The following is a 19,455-nucleotide window of genomic DNA, read 5'->3' as shown; positions in this document are numbered from 1 at the left end:
ATGCAGCCTCCTGACATGCACTGCACAGTCTGTGTCCGCTAAGGCTCCATTCACACGTCCGCAAATGGGTCCGCATCCGTTCCGCAATTTTGCGGAACGGGTGCGGACCCGTTCATTTTCCATGGGGACGGAATGGATGCAGACAGCACACAGTGTGCCGTCCGCATCCGCATTTGCGGAGCGCGGCCCCCGATCTTCGGGTCCGCAGCTCCGCAAAAGATAGAACATGTCCTATTCTTGTCCGCAGCTTGGGGTGCCGGGCGGGTGTGTTGTGGAATCCGCAAATTTGCGGGTCCGCAAACACACCACGAACGTGTGAATGGAGCCTAAGACCGAGCAGCTCCTGCAGTCACATGATCGCTACGATCTGAGCAGGAAGCGGCATTGCCGCTGCTTGATCTGTGTACACAGCAGGAACGTAATGAAAAATGTCTGCCTTTTCAAAGGGGAGTCCCTAGAGCAGCAACTATCCATGTGGCCCTTGTGGCTGGTGCATCAACCCTTTCCTAAACCGAATCGTTTCTTATCAATACTTACAATAATAATTTTAATAGTAGTATAGTAGTAGTAAAAGAACAATAAGGCAGCTTTCAGAAGAGCGAGTTGTACACTCCGGACTCGGAGCGTGAGTATAAGACAGCACCCGTCCTGACCTCCCAGCACTGCCAGGGTCGCATAGCATTATATGGATTTATGATACTATGTAACCCTAAAAGGTCTGGAATCTATTGGATAACACTGACATAATGTAAGGGACCATGATGGCGATGGACCAGGTGATGAGCGCAGTGACGACACCACAGGTCCTTTTCTCCCAGGTCCTCAAAGAAGAAGAAAGAAGACAAGCCGGGCTGCGCGAACAAGTGGATGAGGTGAATTCAATTTTTTATTTGAATTTTTTTAAAACCTCCATCCTTAATTTACTCTGCATTCTGTATTCAGAATGCTATTATTTTCCCTTATAACCATGTTATAAGAGAAAATAATAATGATCGGGTCTCCATCCCGATCGTCTCCTAGCAACCGTGTGTGAAAATCGCACCACATCCGCACTTGCTTGCGGATGCTTGCGATTTTCACGCAGCCCCATTCACTTCTATGGGGCCTGCGTTGCGTGAAAAACGCACAATATAGAGCATGATGCGATTTCCACGCAACGCACAAGTGATGCGTGAAAATCACCGCTCATGTGCACAGCCCCATTGAAGTGAATGGGTCCGGATTCAGTGCGGGTGCAATGCGTTCACCTCACGCATTGCACCCGCGCGGAATTTTTCGCCCGTGTGAAAGGGGACTTATACTCACGCTCCGAGTCCGGAGTGTACAACTCGCTCGTCTGAAAGCGGCCTAAGGGTGCATTCACATACCGTATGTATTTTGCGGTTTGCAAAATGCGGATCCACAAAAAATACGGATGACGTCTGTGTTGCATCAGTTTTATTTGGCAGGACCCATTGTAACTGCCTACTCTTGTCTGGAAAACGGACAAGAATAGGACATGTTCTATCCTCTTTGCAGGCCTTACGGACATATGGATGCGGACAGCACATGGTGTTCTGTCCGCATTCTTTGCGGGACCACTGAAACGAACGGGTCTGCATCCGATCCGCAAAAAAATGTGGATTGGATGCAGAGCAAAAATACGGTCATGTGCATGGGGCCTTAGACTGTACAAAAGCTGTGTCATAAGACAGAGTCTTCCATGTGTTCATTCTTAGTGCCGGTAAAGCCCCCGCCGGCCGACTGACCAGATCATTGCCTCAACTACAAATTGTGGTCACTGTCCTGAGGTTACGTCCAAGCCCTGAACCCACCTCGTATCAATTATCCGGCGGCGGCTGTTACATAAGAAAAGCTGTCGTCTCTCCGAGGTGTTTGCGTTCACAGCGTGGCTCAGGCATAAATCAGGGGCCGTCTCTGTGAACGTCTGTCTCCTGCTGGGTTATGCATTAGATCAGCCTCACTGAGGCCGTCACAATGAACCGCTCGTGTGGCTATCCCACAGGCATGTTGTGCTCGCTGCAAATTACCGCTCACTTGTCCAATTTTTCTTTTCTACTGTACCAACTCAACCTTTTCCCTGCACTTTTTCATTGCGACGTCTTTAACAAACAGCGTCATGAATATTTACAAAGCGAGGGAGACATCCGGCTCTGATTTACTGCATCAGTAAGCACGGCCCGGACCCACGTCTTGGCTTCGCGTCTGCTCCTCTCGGAGCTCTTCCAAAATACGGTATATTGTAAGACATGAAAGCTGTTGGATGCCTATAAATCACCTTTACTGATACATATATTCACTAAAAACCTTTTATTTTATGTTCAAGATTTGTCGCCCAGCCTTTCGTAAAGACGTGCCAACAAATGACTCAACCTGATAAAAGGAATTACAGAGTATGTGTCACCATTCCTGATATGTTTGTTAGGCTTTTTTTTTTCTGTTTACGTTCCGTTTTTTTTTGCGTTCCATATACGAAACCATTCATTTCAATGGATCTGCAAAAGAAAACTGAAGGCACTCCGTATGCCTTCAGTTTACGTATTTCCGTTCCGTTCAAATATAGAACATGTCCTATTATTGTACGCATAGCGGACAAGGATAGGACTGTTCTATCAGGGGCCAGCTGTTCCGTTCCGCAAAAAACGGAATGCAAACGGACATCATCCGTATTTTTTGCGGACCACAAAATACTGAAAAAGCCATACGGTCGTGTGCAAGAGGCCTTATAGTAAAGAGTCGGATTTCCCATAAAATAACAATTCTTAATCGTCTTTGCTTATAATTCTGCATTGTGCTGTTCCTCTGTTAACCCTCCTAGAAACGTATGAATAAACTGCCACCTTGCCAAAGAGGTGTATCCCTACACAGCCTGACACTGGCAGCACTGATTGGACAGAGTTAGGTTACTTTCACATCAGTGTTTTTCCTTTCCGGTTTTGAGATCCGGCAGAGTATACTCAATACCGGGGGAGAACGCTTCCGTTTTGTCCCCATAAATTGTCAATGGCGACAAAACTGAATTGAACGGAACGGAGAGCACCAGAATGTATTCTGCTCCGGTTTGTTTTTGTTCCCATGCTGGACAGAAAACCACTTCAAGCAGCGCTTTTGAGTGTGTCATGGGAATGCGGAGACAGGCGGATCCGGCATGAAACGCATTGTAAGTCAATGGTGTCGGATCCTTTTTCTTGGACACAAAAGAAAACGGATCCGGCCCCCACTGATTTACAATGGTTTTAGCGCCATCGTGGCTATTTTAGAGATAACACATCCGAATCTGTTCAGAACGGATGCATCCGGTTGTATTATCCTAATGGAAGCGTTTTTGCTGATCCATGACGGATCCAACAAAAACGCAGATGTGAAAGTAGAGTAAGCTTACTCCAAAGGTCCTTTAGCTGTGGGCTAAAGGACCTTTGGTGATGTCAGATCACATGCTCCAATCACATGGTACATCACCGTGGTGATGGACCATGTGATTGGAGCATGTGATCTGACGTCACCACAGGTCCTAGCCGATAGTTCATCTTTTAAGAAGTAAAGAAGAGACTGGGAACTACGCGAACAAGAGGAGAAGGTGAGTTAATTTTTTTATTTTTTTTTAACCCTCAATTGATCACCTACTAAGCATTTTGTATTCAGAATGCTATTATTTTCCCTTATAACCATGTTATAAGGGAAAATAATACAGTGAATAGACTGTCACCTAGCAACCATGCGTGAAAATCGCACCGCATCCGCACTTGCTTGCGGATGCTTGCGATTTTCACGCAACCCCATTCACTTCTATGTGGCCTGCGTTGCGTGAAAAACGCAGAATATAGAGCATGCTGCGATTTTCACGCAACGCACAAGTGATGCGTGAAAATCACCGCTCATGTGAACAGCCCCATAGAAATGAATGGGTCGGTATTCAGTGCGGGTGCAATGCATTCAACTCACGCATCGCATCCGCGCGGAATACTCGCCCGTGTGAAAGGGGCCTAAGTCTTTGGATGTGGGAGGAAACCAGAGAACCCGGAGGAAACCCAGGCAAACACGGGGAGAACATACAAACTCCATGCAAGTGTTGTCCTTGGTCAGATTCAAACCTAGGACCCCAGCTGCAAGGCACCAGTCCTAACCACTGAGCCACCGTGCTGCCCATGCCCTTGACCGTAAAAAAAAACAAAAACTGTTTTTTTTCATTGCCATTTTTGTAACCGTTTTCTGGCTATTTGGCCCTTTTGCCTCCTTTTTTAACAGTCATTAAGAACAGCCATTAAAAACGGAAGATCTCATTGGCCTTTTTAATTTAAATCCCAGCGTGATGACGTCGCCATGCTCTCCCAGTGGATGGGGGAAATTTATTTCAACCCCTAAAAGGCTATTTTTCGCTAGTGTACCCATTTCTAACAACCATTAGACGGGGCCACTCCTGTCTAAGCAGCCGTTAAAAATGGTCTCATTGATTTTCAATGGGGCCCATCTGGTCGCGAAAACAGACGAAAAAAAGGACAGGTCCTAAATTTTGACGGCTGCTATTCACCGGCCATTAAAAAACGACCATTGACTTCAGCCCCATTGACTTCAATGGGTTCTAAAAGTGACTGTGTGAATATAGCCTTGGAAAGAATGCTGCAGAATTGTTATATTAGGAGGAATATAATTATTCTCTAAAACTAGACACATCAGGGACGGTGACGGGCCCTGGATTTCTATTTTCCGTTTTTTTATTTTTGACTGTTACGTGGAGATGTCAGTTAATAGTTATGTACGTACTATTGCGCTTGCACTCTTCATCACCCTCCTCATCATTCTCGGGGTCGATGTCTTCAGCTTGCGTGATCCAGTCCAGGTAACCCTTCAAATCCTCCTCCAGCTGCTGCTTTTCACGTAACTTTTGAAAGTCACCTCTGGCTTTTGCCTTCTCTCTTTCCTTGGAAAACTCCCTGTGAGGAGCAGAGGCAGAGCAAACATCCAGTCAAGACATGGAGAAACGTACAGACAGAGGCGCTAAGCGTTCTGCGGGGAGAGGGTAACGGGGCGTTCTGCATGCGGCACAGTGCGGCATGCAAAGCATTTCCATCTACAGAGATTTCACAAAAGGGAAACAAAACTGACATTGAAGAACCACATCGGATACACAGAATGTAGATGCTGGGTATAACAAAGAAACGGGTCACAGAAAGAGAACATAGAAAAGCGAAGGCACAACGGCGCAAAACGTAGAAACGTCGCTCTAGAGATTCAGGTCAGAAATTGGCAAGAAGCGACGGGTAATAAAAGAAAACCTGCCACATTTTTCTCTAAATTACGATCCACCCCCCCAAGGCTATATGCAAACAACCGCGCCGTGTTTTGCAAACTGCGGTTCCGCAAAACCCGAAGGTTGTCTGTGTGCGTTCCGCAATTTGCAGAACAGAACGGGCCGCCCATAATAGAAATGCCTATTCTTGTCCGCAAAACGGATAAGAATAGGACTCTTATTGTGGGGCCACAGAAAGTAAAAGGTGCTGTCTGAATCTTTTGAGGCCTGAATGGGTCCGCATCCGAGCCGCAAGAAATGCGGACCCAAACAACGGTCATGTGCACGTGGCCTAACATACAGTATCTGATTACATTCATTACTGGGGGTCCAATGGACAGCTACAGACCACGGGAAAGCAAGGCGTCCACCATGAAGAAGTCTGCTGACAAGGAAGCGGTAAAGAATCTGAATTTCTCTCCGCTGCGCTGCTGTATTGTCACAACACTCCAGCTGCGAAAAAGAGTCATGTGAATATTATCCCTTTACTAGGTAATAGCTTTATAAGTCACTACTCTTAAAGGGGGTATCCAGGCATTACCACAGATTTATTCTCACCAATATCTGATTGGTGGGGGTCTGACCCCCTGCACCCCCACTGATCAGCTGTTTTAAGAGGCCGAGTGAGAGCTCCAGCCTCTGACGTCACGTTCATCAGTCGCATGGCCTAGGTGCAGCTCAGGTTTATTCAAGTAAATGGGACTGAGCTGCAATACCAAGTACAGCCACTCTACAAGGTATGGCGCTGTGCTGGGCATAGTATGAAGAGTGATGCAGCCTCTTCAAACACGGAGATGGACCCCACCGATCTGATACCGATGACCTATTCTGAGACCCTCAACTATTGGAAACTCCTTCATAATACACTTTAATGGAGAGGCGGCCATACTTGCCTGTCACCATCTTCACTGAAGTCTCATAAAAGTTAAAGAGCTGAGCGAGCGGACACCTATACTTCGGCTGGGTGAGGTGGGACCCTCACCGACCAGACACTTACCAGGCACTCCAGCTGTGGTAAAACTAGGACTCCCAAGATGTACACTTGCTTGGCTGTTCTCCTAGAAATGAATTGAGCATGCTGGGAGTCGTAGTTCCACCACCAGGTTAGCCCTCACTGCTGGAGATTCCCTTTTTACAAAATAGAGACTGGGATCTGTTAAATACACTGAAGGGGTTGAGCACCTTTTGGGTTGAGGTTTACCAAATTCTCCCACTTTGGGGTAGATCTTCAAAGGGATGCATGCTTACCTGCTAGGCCTCAGCTGTCTTGCTCGGGTCTCCTGTTCTAACACCGCTGCAGCCAATTGCTGACTGCACCGGTAACTTGTCGACTGGTCTGAGAGACGCAAGGAGAACAGGTCACTGCTGCGCTCAGCGTTTCGATGCAGAGGATGCTGACAGCAATGGACCTGAGGCTGGGGAGCGAAGGAGTCGGGAAGCGGCTGAGTATGCTTTCCTGTGCAGGTTTTTCCTTTGCCAAATCCCCCCAAAAGTAGGCCAACCCCTGCTCCACAGACAGAACCAAATGGGTTGTCTTCTACTAGACGTGAGGCGCCCATGAATGTATCAGAGCCTGGGACCACCGGAGGATCCATCTCCTGAGGGAAAGTGACGCGTCAGTTAATCCCAATTCATGCCAATCGTGGTCATGCCTCTGCACGAAAAGGTGCATTTATACTGAACTTCGTGTATAAATCGTTGCTACGGCAACATGAATAAAAATACCTTCAACATGTTAACATAAAAAACAAGAATTCTACAGTTTCATCCTAAATTATACATCTTGTCCCATTCCATGTATCTCTGGAACAGACCCTCATTTTGGGCTATTTCGGGGTTTAATATCACACCCGTTCAAATGACTGTAATCTAGAAATGAAGTGCGGTGGGGAGTGTCGGCGGCTGGTTCCCCTGGACTTGTAGAGGATTTCCGGTAACTGAGGGCCTATATTTCAGCTCACTGTTTAATAAACTAGTCAGCGGGATTACTGAGCCTTCATGAAAAAGGCGCAAATTATTTGCTGTTTGGATTATTGTCCGTCTCCTCGGGACTTACTACCGGAAAGGCCAGGGAAGGGAACAGATTCATTCATACTGCCGCTTCTGTCGGGCGTACAAAGACGTAGACGTGGGCAGATTAATCCACAAGGCCGCGGTCTGGATCTCCTGCTAATCTGGCATGGAGATTGGCATGACATCAAGCCGCAGAGAGGCTAAAGCTCGGACAAGTGGTGGCCACTTAGTGACAAGGGCTTCTGGACGGAATTCTTTTCTGACTTAAAGGGGTTATTTTATATTCATGAGGAGGAGCGCTAAAACCAAATAACAAATCTTTATTAATGTAGTACTAAGGTAAAATAGAGGGGTATATACCCAAACGCCAACTACCACCTGGATAGAGAAGGTAGGTATCACTAAAATATGGGACCTCGCCTTGTAAGGATACTAATAACGCCACTAAAGGAGAGGTCATTGTAACTAAACTAAAGCCACCAGCACTAAAGGGCTGACTAGTCATGATGCTGACTAATGTGGGAATAGATAAAGCATATATATATGTTTGGCGCATCAGCGCTTTCCCCGCGACTCACTCTGTTCCGCCCGCCTGTCAGCTAATTGGTGCTACCTTGCCGTGCCTCTGGCCGGATTGGTTGGCAGGACGGGGGCCTGTCCGGCGGGGCGGGGTTATTACCCTTTTAATCTCGGCGTTCTGCGAGCCGCTTTGCGGCCATCATAGCGCCGATTCTGTTGCACACTAGCACGCCGCCCCTCAGTTTAGAGGAGAACGGCTTAGGCAGGGTCGTAGGTTCCAGCTGATACGCCGTGCCTCCCACTAGAGCCATAGGCAGGTTATCCTACGTCTGTCTTAGGTTCCAGCTTAAAGCCATACCCCACACCAGAGGTTATTGGCACAAGCAGGTTTCCGCTTCTGTGTATCACCACGCCGTGGGATATAAACTAGTGACACACGGCGTGAGTGTACATAATATGGCCAGGCCTCGGTTTCGGAGGCAATTGGCTGTAGTAGGCTGACGGTGCACTCTGCTCCTGATGAAGAGCACGGAAACGCGTTGAGCATTTACCATACGTGGCGGTGGCCGTGGAGTCGGTGTCTGTTGGCATACTAGCCATTGCAGCAGCTCCTCTGTGTGCCTTAGCCCAGCACCTCAATGTATTCAGTGCAGGGGCGGCAATGCGCACTGCCACCCACTGCAACTGTTAGTCCTAGCACCACAGTCCTTCGTGCTAGGATATCCTGCTTTATCTATTCCCACATTAGTCAGCATCATGACCATGTGGGTGTAACCCTATAGTGCTGGTGGCTTCAGTTTGTGGGACCCATCTTTCACGATACTGTTACAATGACCTCTCCTTTAGTAACGTTATTAGTATCCTTATTAGGTGAGGTCCCATAATTTAGTGATACCTACCTTCTCTATGCAGGTGGTAGTTGGCGTTTGGGTATATACCCCTCTATTTTACCTTAGTACTACATTAATAAAGATTTGTTATTTGGTTTTAGCGCTCCTCCTCGTTAATATAAATTATCTTGCTGAAATTGAGGAACGTATACCACCACACTTTTTTTCATTTTTGTTTTGTTTCTTAAAGGGGTTATCCAGAAATTGATAATGATGACTAGGGTTGAGCGAAGCGATCTTCGGATGCTTCATCCAAAGTCGCTTCCTTCAAAACTTCGGACTAATACTGTACAGAGATTCATCTCCATACAGTATTAGAATGTATGGGCTCCGATGAGCAGAAGTTAGTTATTCGGGAAGTCACACGTGACTTCGTTGAATAACTTCGGTAATTGATTTTTAAAGTGAAAAACCACTTAAAAACTTGAAACCGAACTCGGCTTCGGTTCCGAGGTACTAGTCCGAACCAAAGCCAAGTTCGGTTTCAAGTTTTAAAGTGGTTTACATACTTTAAAAATCAATTACCAAAGTTATTCAACGAAGTTATGCGCGACATTGCGAATAACTAACTTCGGCTCATCGGAGCCCATACATTCTAATTCTGTACTCCCAGTAGCCGGCTACTGACTGCTTTCCAAGCATCGTATAGCGGCTGTGCTTGGTACTGCAGCTCAGCCCGATTGGCTTGAATGGGGCTGAGCTGCAACTAGACCACGTGACCAATGTACAGTGACGTCACATGTCCTAGGAAGAGGCGGCAACGCTCAGGGAGCACCGATCTCTTCTAACAGCTGATCAGTAAATCGGTCGGACGCTCACCGATCTAATAGGATAGATCATCAATATAAATTCGTGTATAACCCCATTGATGTTTAACCATGTATTTTTAGGGGTATTTTAGGGATGTGATTAAAATTTGTAATACCTTTTATAGTCTAATATAGTTTATTTTATTTTTTTTTACTTTTATTTTTAGGCCCCCTAGGGGACTTAAACAAGCAAGTGCTGGATTGCTTATACTATACACTGCAATACTTTAGTAATGCAGGCAATGGTGAGTGTGACATCTTCCTAATAAGCCTGTGGCCTGGCGCCCCCACGTTTCCGGAATTGTAAGCCCTTTCTCCTTGAATAATTATTCAGATGCTGTGGTTGCTATCCACCGCGGCATCTGAGGGCTTAAAGAGGCTCTGTCACCCGGTTCAATGCTACCCTATCAAGTATATACTGCAGCCAGGTAGGGCTGATGACACTGACAAAAACAATACCTTTCTTTCTGCTGTCGGTGGACCAGTAGTGGAGAAAAAAATAATTAAAAAAAAAGTGCAAATGAAGTATTCGAGCCCGAGGAGGCGGGCTTATGCGGTTCAAGCAGATCTCCAGAGATGCAACTGGCGCTCCATAATGACACACCTCTGCTGTAGTTCACGTTCCCTGCCTTTAGATGGACAGAGCTGGACCCTCTGGTCTGGCTCTGAGATCCCGAGCCTGCGCAGCCGTGCCCAGATCATCTTTGGCTTCATTCCTGACTTGTGAACATGTATAGTGTGCACGTGCCGTCACGGGATGGGTGCGCAGGCGCTGGATCTCAGCACTAGATCAAAGGGTCTAGTGCTGTCCATCGAAAAGGCAGGGGGCGTGAACTACAGCAGAGGACCACCATGGGCGTCGCTGGAGAGGTGCTCAAACTGCATAAGCTCGCCTCCTGGTGCTCAAATACTTCATTTGCATATTTATTCTCCACCACCGGGCCACCAACAGCAGAAAGAAAGGTATCATTTTTGTCAGCATCATCAACCCTATCAGGCTACAGTATATGCCTGGTAGGGAAGCGTTAATCCGGGTGACAGAGCCGCTTTAAATGTAATATAGAACGAAAAAAATTGTTGCTAAGAATAAACTTCTGCAAATTGCGTAAGTACTCGGGGATAGATGATATATTTTAAACTATATTAAGAATGAACTTTTATTGGTTTAGAGCTAAAAAGATAGATGTAGAGAGCCGATATACGGGTATCGATAGAACAAGTCAGGTTCTGTGTGCTTTGTGTGGAGTAAAGGGCGAGTGCGCTCTGTATACTGCTGGCATGCACACGGTCAGGGATCCTTTTGAGGGGTATAGAGTATTTGGGTGCTGCACAGCCCTATATTCTGGTGAAATGTCACTCTAATCTGGATGTGTAGCAGAACTAGCGCCCTGAGAAAGGCGACCCCTGATCTGGTGCAGGAATCTTCCCCTACCCTGACTATAAATCCCTTATTTTACATGAAAATATTTCATGCCTGCCGCTCTGACACGTTTCGCCATAATAAGGGTCCATTCACACGTCCGTAGAATGTGTTGCGGAACGAATCCATTCATTCTCTATGGGACCGGAAGAGATGGGACAGCACACAGTGTGCTGTCCGCATCCGCATTTCCGGAGCACAGCCCCAATCTTTCGGTCCGCGGCTCCCGAAAAAAATAGAACATGTTCTATTCTTGTCTTCAATCGCGAATAGAACCCGGTGCCGGCCGTGTGTACCACGGACGTGTGAATGGACCCCAACACTGGCTCATTAGGGAGCTGTCCGTTTGCAGTACGCTTTGGGCAAGCACGACCACTGCTGCTGGATTGCAGGGTGGTCATAACCCCTTGTATAATATGATGGAAAAATGAATCAAGCCATTCAAGGAGGCAATATGAACAATCACAATACATTAGTAAGTGCCTTGTATTAACTTTCTCTACATGATAAATGCTGTTTGCTGAAGTGAGAGAACCCCTTTAAGGACTCATGCACACAACCGATATTGGCCCTGGAAACATGGTCCGTGTGTCTGCTGCAGTTCCTGGGATGACCGCGGTTTGCCTGAACTGAGCTGACTGTATCTAAAGTTCCCTTTACAAGGGACAATTTAGCAGGCAATTGTTGGGAACGAAGCGGTTCTTTCCAGCAAACGCTTGCTTGTCAGTGAAGCAGACCGCTGCTATTACATGCAGAGATCCCCTCCACAGTATGGGGAGAAGCAATCACTAATGCCATCGATCGTTCCCATACAGAATTATTGTTTGCCGGCGGCAGAGGCTGTTTAGATGGCACAATCTGCTGCCGATTTAGGTGACAGCATGAAAGATGCGATTATCTGATGAACGAGCGTTTTGCTCGTTCATTAGATAATCAATGGCACCTTTACACTTCCAGATAATCACTAATAAGCGTTCCTAGGAGCAGATTCTCGACCTGTGTAAAGGGCCCTTAAGTGTTTTATGATACAGTCAGTTCATATACAGTACAGATCAGTACAAGAGATCCGCGATCATAAAACACTAAGATCAAGCAGACACACGGATTATGTTGTGTGCCCGAGCTCTTATAAAGGACCTCTCGCCGCTCCTGACATGCAGGTTTTAATAGCTACGTGCATTCCCCATGTAATAACAGTTCTGGAGCCTCTATTCTTACGGCTCTATGTTGTACCAATCCTGTGTTATTTCTACTAGAAGTTATGAATGAATTGCCAGCAGTCTGCAGTAAGGGTACAGAGGGGTGGTAACCAGTTGGGGGCGTGTATCTGCACAGTGTGAAAATGGCAGCACTGATTGGATAGAGTGAGTCTGCGAAGGTACACGCCCCCAACTGGTTACCACCCCTCTGTACCCTTACTGCAGACTGCTAGCAAATCATTCATTCTAGTAGAAATAACACAGGATTGGTACAACTTAGAGCCATAAGAATAGGGGTTATCCAGAATTTTATATTAATGAACTATATTCAGGACAGATCAGGGGAAGTCTGACTCACAGTACCCCTGCTGATCAGCTGTTTGAAGAGGCCGCGAAGCTTCGGTGAGTGCTGAAGTCTCTTCACAGCTTACCAAGCACAGCGCTGTCCATTTGGTAGTGGCTGTGCTTGGTACTGCAGCTCAGCCCCATGCACCTGAATAGGACTGAGCTGCACCTAGGCCATGTGACCCATGTATGGTGACCTCACTAGCTTAGGCTACTTTCACACTAGCGGCAGGACGAATCCGACAGGCTGTTCACCCTGTCGGATCCGTCCTGCCGGTATTTCGCCGTCCCGCCGCTCCCCATTTACTATAATGGGGACGGGGCGGAGCTCTGGCGCAGGACACGGCAGTTCGCGGTGAGAGGCTGCCGGACTAAAAAGTCGGACATGCAGTACTTTTAGTCCGGCAGCCTTTCGCCGTGCACTGCCGTGCTGCGCCGGAGCTCTGCCCCCGTCCCCATTATAGTCAATGGGGACGGAGCGGCAGTCCGGCGGCACGGCGAAATAGTGGCAGGATGGATCCGACAGGGTGAACAGCCTGTCGGATCCGTCCTGCCGCTAGTGTGAAATCACCCTTAGGAAGAGGCCTAAGAGCTCACAGTGCTGTGGCCTCTTCCAATAGCTGATCAGTGGGGATCCCAGGTGTCGGACTCCCTCCCACCGATCTGATATGGATGACCAATGCTGAGGATAGGTCATCAATGCTATTCCCGGATAGCCCCTTTAACTTGGCTTTATTAAAGGGGTATTACTTGTTTAGACATTTATAGCCTATTCTGTGGCTACGCTAGAAAAGTTTAAATTGGCAATACCCCTTTAATACCATTTGATCTGATTAATCTGAACTTTCCTGACACGTAACCATACTGAGACAGAAGACACAGGATGTCCATGTCCCAGGCCTTGACATTACCGCTGTGATCACAGTTCACACAGTACATACTCCTGGCTTCATCTAATCTCTTTCCTTGTGTTACCAGCACAACAGCAGATAGCGGCGGCTAATTACTTGCCTGAACAGCTCGTCTCTGCCCTTGTGGACTAAAATTAGCCATATTATACCACATGGAGGTCCTGAGGGGACTCCTTATCCCTCAATTAAGCGAACTAGCAAATTCAAGATTATTCTGGAGCCAAGACAAACAGCAGCGCGATGACTGATGTCTGGTGTCCAGCGCGACACAAAAAGTGAGCAGAAGGAAACCATCATCAGTGCTGTTTGTGTATTTTTTATTAAACATATTAAACATAAGCAAATATAAGCTAAACACACATACGTCTTTTCCTTCGGAAGTATCACAGCTCGGGCAGACAAACCAAAAAGGGCTTTCTGCCCGTCTGGAATGAAATTTGCAAACTTATTGCAAGTGTTACAACTGCCTCTCTCGCCCCCCACACCGGCCCTGGCGGTTCTTTGTATAGGAATGCGTATTATTACACTGCAACATAGATGATTGGTATCTAATATATGCACGGATTGTGGCGGACGGAAGGATACCATCGCACTCACACTCCTGGCGTCTGTTCTTACCTAGAAACCAGGTCACGCTTTTTGATACTATTCTCTTTGCCTGTGAATTTACGGAAAACGATGTACCCTGCAGCATATTACTACTGCTTGTTTCTCTCTTTTTGTCTTGCGATTGTATCGTTACTCAGATTTGTGAAAACTTACTAAAAATCTGAAAGTTCCAAAAAAAATATATATATAATAATAGGTTTTTCTGAGACTTTACAAGTCTGGAAAGGATTTGATTGGTGGGTGTCAGACCCCCGCCGATCAGCTGTTTCAGAAGGCACCAGCGCTCGGTATCGCAGCAAAGTCCAATTCAATTCAGAGAATAGGTCATCAGTAGCAAAGTCTCGGGAAACCTCTTTAAGGCCTCATGCACACGGACGTTTTTTTTTTTTGCGGTCCGCAAAAACGGTTTCCGTTGTACCGTGATCCGTGTCCGTATTTTCATCCGTGGGTCTTCCTTGATTTTTGGAGGATCCACGGACATGAAAAGTGAAAGAAAAAAACTAAGTCAAGTTTGCATTGAAAATGATAGGAAAAACGGATCACGGAAACGGAACACGGAAGCGGATGACTATCTTGTGTGCATCCGTGATTTTTCACGGACCCATTGACTTGAAAGGGTCCGTGAACCGTTGTCCGTGAAAAAAATAGGACAGGTCATATTTTTTTCACGGACTGGAAAAACGGATCACGGACGCAGAAGCCAAACGGTGCATTTTCCGATTTTTCCACTGACCCATTGAAAGTCAATGGGTCCGCGAAAAAAAACGGAACAACGGCCGCGGATGCACACAACGGTCGTGTGCATGAGGCCTAAAGATAATGGGGCGCGTTTATTAAGACCGGCGCTTTAGATGCCGGTCTCAATAAAACCCCATAGCTGGCCTCTACATAACCTCAATGCATCAAGCGCCAGTTCTAAATGTAAGACAGCTTCCTTGCTTTCGTCCCCTTCCTCGCCCACAATTTTAGACCTGGCGTGATCGGGGAGGAGTCAGATATATAGGCTAGTTCATCAGTTAATTGGATCGTTTGATCGGTCACCTAAATCACTGTTCGCTGGCGGCAGATTGTGCCATCTAAACAGCCTCTGCTGCCGGCAAACAATGATTCTTTATGAGGACCAGCGATGGCGTTAGCGATCACTCCCCCCAATACTGCGGAGGAGATCGCTGCATGTCATTTTAGCGGTCTCCACTGATGAGCAGGTGATTGCTGACAATCACTTGCTACATAGGGACATGTAAAGGTGCCTTAAGAAAAAGCGATTGTCAAAGGTATGCCCGGTATAGAGCTGTTTGCTTCTGGCTATGATTGGGACATTTATAAGGCAGATGGACTATGGTATAGGGGGCTGCATGCTAAACGTGCCTATTCACTAAATTATACAATATGATGGGGGCAGTGTGACTGCTCTATGCATTCATATCAGAGAGATCACACAGCGACTGCGTAATATCAATAGTATCACAACTGGGCACCTCTCAAAATAGTAACCCCTAAAAAAAGAGAGCTAATACTGCAAAAAGGTCCTCTGTGAGCGCTGGAACGAGAAGTGGTGAGGAACAGAGAACCAGGGATGGACTGGCCATAGTGGGCCGATGGTCAGGTGGTCACTGGTCGAGTTTATAATGATCTGATGTTCTCAGCATTAATTAATACTAGGAGAATCTGGTACTTCTGTACCTGGCTGGCAGAATAAAGCACCCTCCTGTATTGTGGTCCTCAGGGCGGTGATACAGTTGAATGCTGCGGCGGGGGTTCTGCTGGGGCAGTATTTTGTGCCGCACTGTGGTATCTGGTTCTGCTGGGGCAGTATTTTGTGCTGGACTGTGGTATCTGGTTCTGCTGGGGCGGTATTTTGTGTCGCACTGTGGTATCTGGTTCTGCTGGGGCAGTATTTTGTGCCGCACTGTGGTATCTGGTTCTGCTGGGGCAGTATTTTGTGCTGCACTGTGGTATCTGGTTCTGCTGGGGCAGTATTTTGTTCTGCACTGTGGTATCTGGTTCTGCTGGGGCAGTATTTTGTTCTGCACTGTGGTATCTGGTTCTGCTGGGGCAGTATTTTCTGCCGCACTGTGGTATCTGGTTCTGCTGGGGCAGTATTTTGTGCCGCACTGTGGTATCTGGTTCTGCTGGGGCAGTATTTTCTGCCGCACTGTGGTATCTGGTTCTGCTGGGGCAGTATTTTCTGCCGCACTGTGGTATCTGGTTCTGCTGGGGCAGTATTTTGTTCTGCACTGTGGTATCTGGTTCTGCTGGGGCAGTATTTTGTTCTGCACTGTGGTATCTGTTCTGCTGGGGCAGTATTTTCTGCCGCACTGTGGTATCTGGTTCTGCTGGGGCAGTATTTTGTTCTGCACTGTGGTATCTGTTCTGCTGGGGCAGTATTTTCTGCCGCACTGTGGTATCTGGTTCTGCTGGGGCAGTATTTTCTGCTGCACTGTGGTATCTGGTTCTGCTGGGGCAGTATTTTCTGCCTCACTGTGGTATCTGGTTCTGCTGGGGCAGTATTTTGTGCCGCACTGTGGTATCTGGTTCTGCTGGGGCAGTATTTTGTGCTGGACTGTGGTATCTGGTTCTGCTGGGGCGGTATTTTGTGTCGCACTGTGGTATCTGGTTCTGCTGGGGCAGTATTTTGTGCCGCACTGTGGTATCTGGTTCTGCTGGGGCAGTATTTTGTGCTGCACTGTGGTATCTGGTTCTGCTGGGGCAGTATTTTGTTCTGCACTGTGGTATCTGGTTCTGCTGGGGCAGTATTTTGTTCTGCACTGTGGTATCTGGTTCTGCTGGGGCAGTATTTTCTGCCGCACTGTGGTATCTGGTTCTGCTGGGGCAGTATTTTGTGCCGCACTGTGGTATCTGGTTCTGCTGGGGCAGTATTTTCTGCCGCACTGTGGTATCTGGTTCTGCTGGGGCAGTATTTTCTGCCGCACTGTGGTATCTGGTTCTGCTGGGGCAGTATTTTGTTCTGCACTGTGGTATCTGGTTCTGCTGGGGCAGTATTTTCTGCCGCACTGTGGTATCTGGTTCTGCTGGGGCAGTATTTTGTTCTGCACTGTGGTATCTGGTTCTGCTGGGGCAGTATTTTGTTCTGCACTGTGGTATCTGTTCTGCTGGGGCAGTATTTTCTGCCGCACTGTGGTATCTGGTTCTGCTGGGGCAGTATTTTGTTCTGCACTGTGGTATCTGTTCTGCTGGGGCAGTATTTTCTGCCGCACTGTGGTATCTGGTTCTGCTGGGGCAGTATTTTCTGCTGCACTGTGGTATCTGGTTCTGCTGGGGCAGTATTTTCTGCCGCACTGTGGTATCTGGTTCTGCTGGGGCAGTATTTTCTGCCGCACTGTGGTATCTGGTTCTGCTGGGGCAGTATTTTGTTCTGCACTGTGGTATCTGTTCTGCTGGGGCAGTATTTTCTGCCGCACTGTGGTATCTGGTTCTGCTGGGGCAGTATTTTGTTCTGCACTGTGGTATCTGTTCTGCTGGGGCAGTATTTTCTGCCGCACTGTGGTATCTGGTTCTGCTGGGGCAGTATTTTGTTCTGCACTGTGGTATCTGTTCTGCTGGGGCAGTATTTTCTGCCGCACTGTGGTATCTGGTTCTGCTGGGGCAGTATTTTCTGCTGCACTGTGGTATCTGGTTCTGCTGGGGCAGTATTTTCTGCCGCACTGTGGTATCTGGTTCTGCTGGGGCAGTATTTTCTGCCGCACTGTGGTATCTGGTTCTGCTGGGGCAGTATTTTGTTCTGCACTGTGGTATCTGTTCTGCTGGGGCAGTATTTTCTGCCGCACTGTGGTATCTGGTTCTGCTGGGGCAGTATTTTCTGCTGCACTGTGGTATCTGGTTCTGCTGGGGCAGTATTTTCTGCCGCACTGTGGTATCTGGTTCTGCTGGGGCAGTATTTTCTGCCGCACTGTGGTATCTGGTTCTGCTGGGGCAGTATTTTCTGCCGCACTGTGGTTCTGATGGCTCTGACTACTGACCCCGCCTTCTGTCAATTTGGACCCACCTATAAAATGGGGACACTTATTTTTTTTTCCAGGGCCACTTTAAGTTCCCAGTCCGCCCCTGCAGAGAACTGGTTCAACCTGTAGACTAAACTGAGCTCTGCTATGAAGGGGTTAAACACATGAGCGTTCATGTGTGCATTTTGACAAGCTCTGGTGTGTCAATGAATGACACTAATGCGCATCCGCCCTGACATCGATACATACTGAGTACAAAGACTGCACTTTCCAAATCATATCAAGTATTATTATAATAATCGTCTTGGAATAGTGTCGCAGACATAGAGAATCGGCTACATTACAAACATGGAACATGAGAATCGTTACGCTAGATACAAAGACATTTACTAACATTTGAAACACGCAGAGAAATGGCCACCAACGCGTTTTGTGCACCCACCACCACAGTAAATTAAATAAAATGTCGCACAAAAGCAAAGCAGCAAGCAATAAGATTACAGTAGTGTTCAAAAAAACAGCAGTCGAACATCATTAAAGGGCATCTGTCAGCAGATTTCTACCCATGACAATACATTAAAACTTATTTTTCTCAACAATGCGGGCACATATAAACATGGGACCAACACAGATGCCTTCAGCTGCCAAGTGCACATGTAACAGGTCAGTCAGATTCATAGGTACAAATCTGCTGACAGATGCTCTTTAACCTGATAGATCACTGCTTTTGGTAGAAATAAGATTTCTACATAGCAAATAATTTACTTGTAAGTGTAGTAGAGTGATAGAAAAAACTGACAAAAACAATTAGGACATGTATGCCGCTCATTCTGAGTAATTGAATCATTAATTGAAAGGGGCGTGCTCAAAATAATAGCAGTGAGGAGTTAAACCGGTGAAGGTAGGAGGGTGGCAAATGTTGCACATGTTGGTTATAGTGCATTTCCTTCTGAAATACTGGGTCGTTCTAGACATTGTTCTGATGAAGAACATACTTTGATTAAAGGAAATCTGCCACCAGGATAATCGCTATTGAAGTAAAGCCATGGCCTAATAGCACTTAGTACCTTATTTCTAGATGTGCCTTTGTTCCAGCAATAGATGTTTTCTACCTTCTGAAAATCCAGTTTATTTGGTATGAAAATGAGCCAGTAAGGTGCCCAGAGGGGCGTCACTCTTGCAGGAAGGAGCCCAGACACGACTCCTGCTAGTGCCCAACCCCACCCTCATGCTGGTAGCAGGGAAAAGGGGGGCAGAGTTAGGGCTTAAATGTGATGTAGATGGGGTGGGTGGACACATTGTGGCAGAAGGCGTGCCTGGGCGCCTTCCTGCAAGAGTGACGCCCCTCTGGGCACCTTACTGGCTTATTTGTATACCAAATAAACTGGATTGCTAAAACAAAGGCACATCTGGACATAAGGTACTAAGTGCTATTAGGCTAAGTCTTTACTTCAATAGCGATGATCTTGGTGACAGATTTCCTTTAAAAAG

At 47.1% G+C, this 19,455-nt stretch overlaps 1 protein-coding gene across 9 annotated transcripts in view; it reads right to left on the bottom strand.

The window, feature by feature from the left end:
• Positions 1–19,455, bottom strand: part of CACNA1D (calcium voltage-gated channel subunit alpha1 D) — a 368,921-nt gene that overhangs the window by 153,944 nt on the left and 195,522 nt on the right. For all 9 annotated transcript variants that reach the window (XM_040408273.1, XM_040408281.1, XM_040408272.1 and 6 more), the window contains exon 9: positions 4,762–4,931. In XM_040408273.1, coding sequence (XP_040264207.1) covers positions 4,762–4,931 — 170 coding nt within the window. The remainder of the gene's footprint in view (positions 1–4,761; positions 4,932–19,455) is intronic.

The sequence above is a fragment of the Bufo bufo genome, chromosome 9 (genome assembly GCF_905171765.1).
Source record: "Bufo bufo chromosome 9, aBufBuf1.1, whole genome shotgun sequence".
Classification (NCBI taxonomy): domain Eukaryota; kingdom Metazoa; phylum Chordata; class Amphibia; order Anura; family Bufonidae; genus Bufo; species Bufo bufo.
The sequence above is the reverse complement of the archived record's forward strand: the minus strand, read 5'-3'. Positions and strand labels throughout refer to the sequence as shown.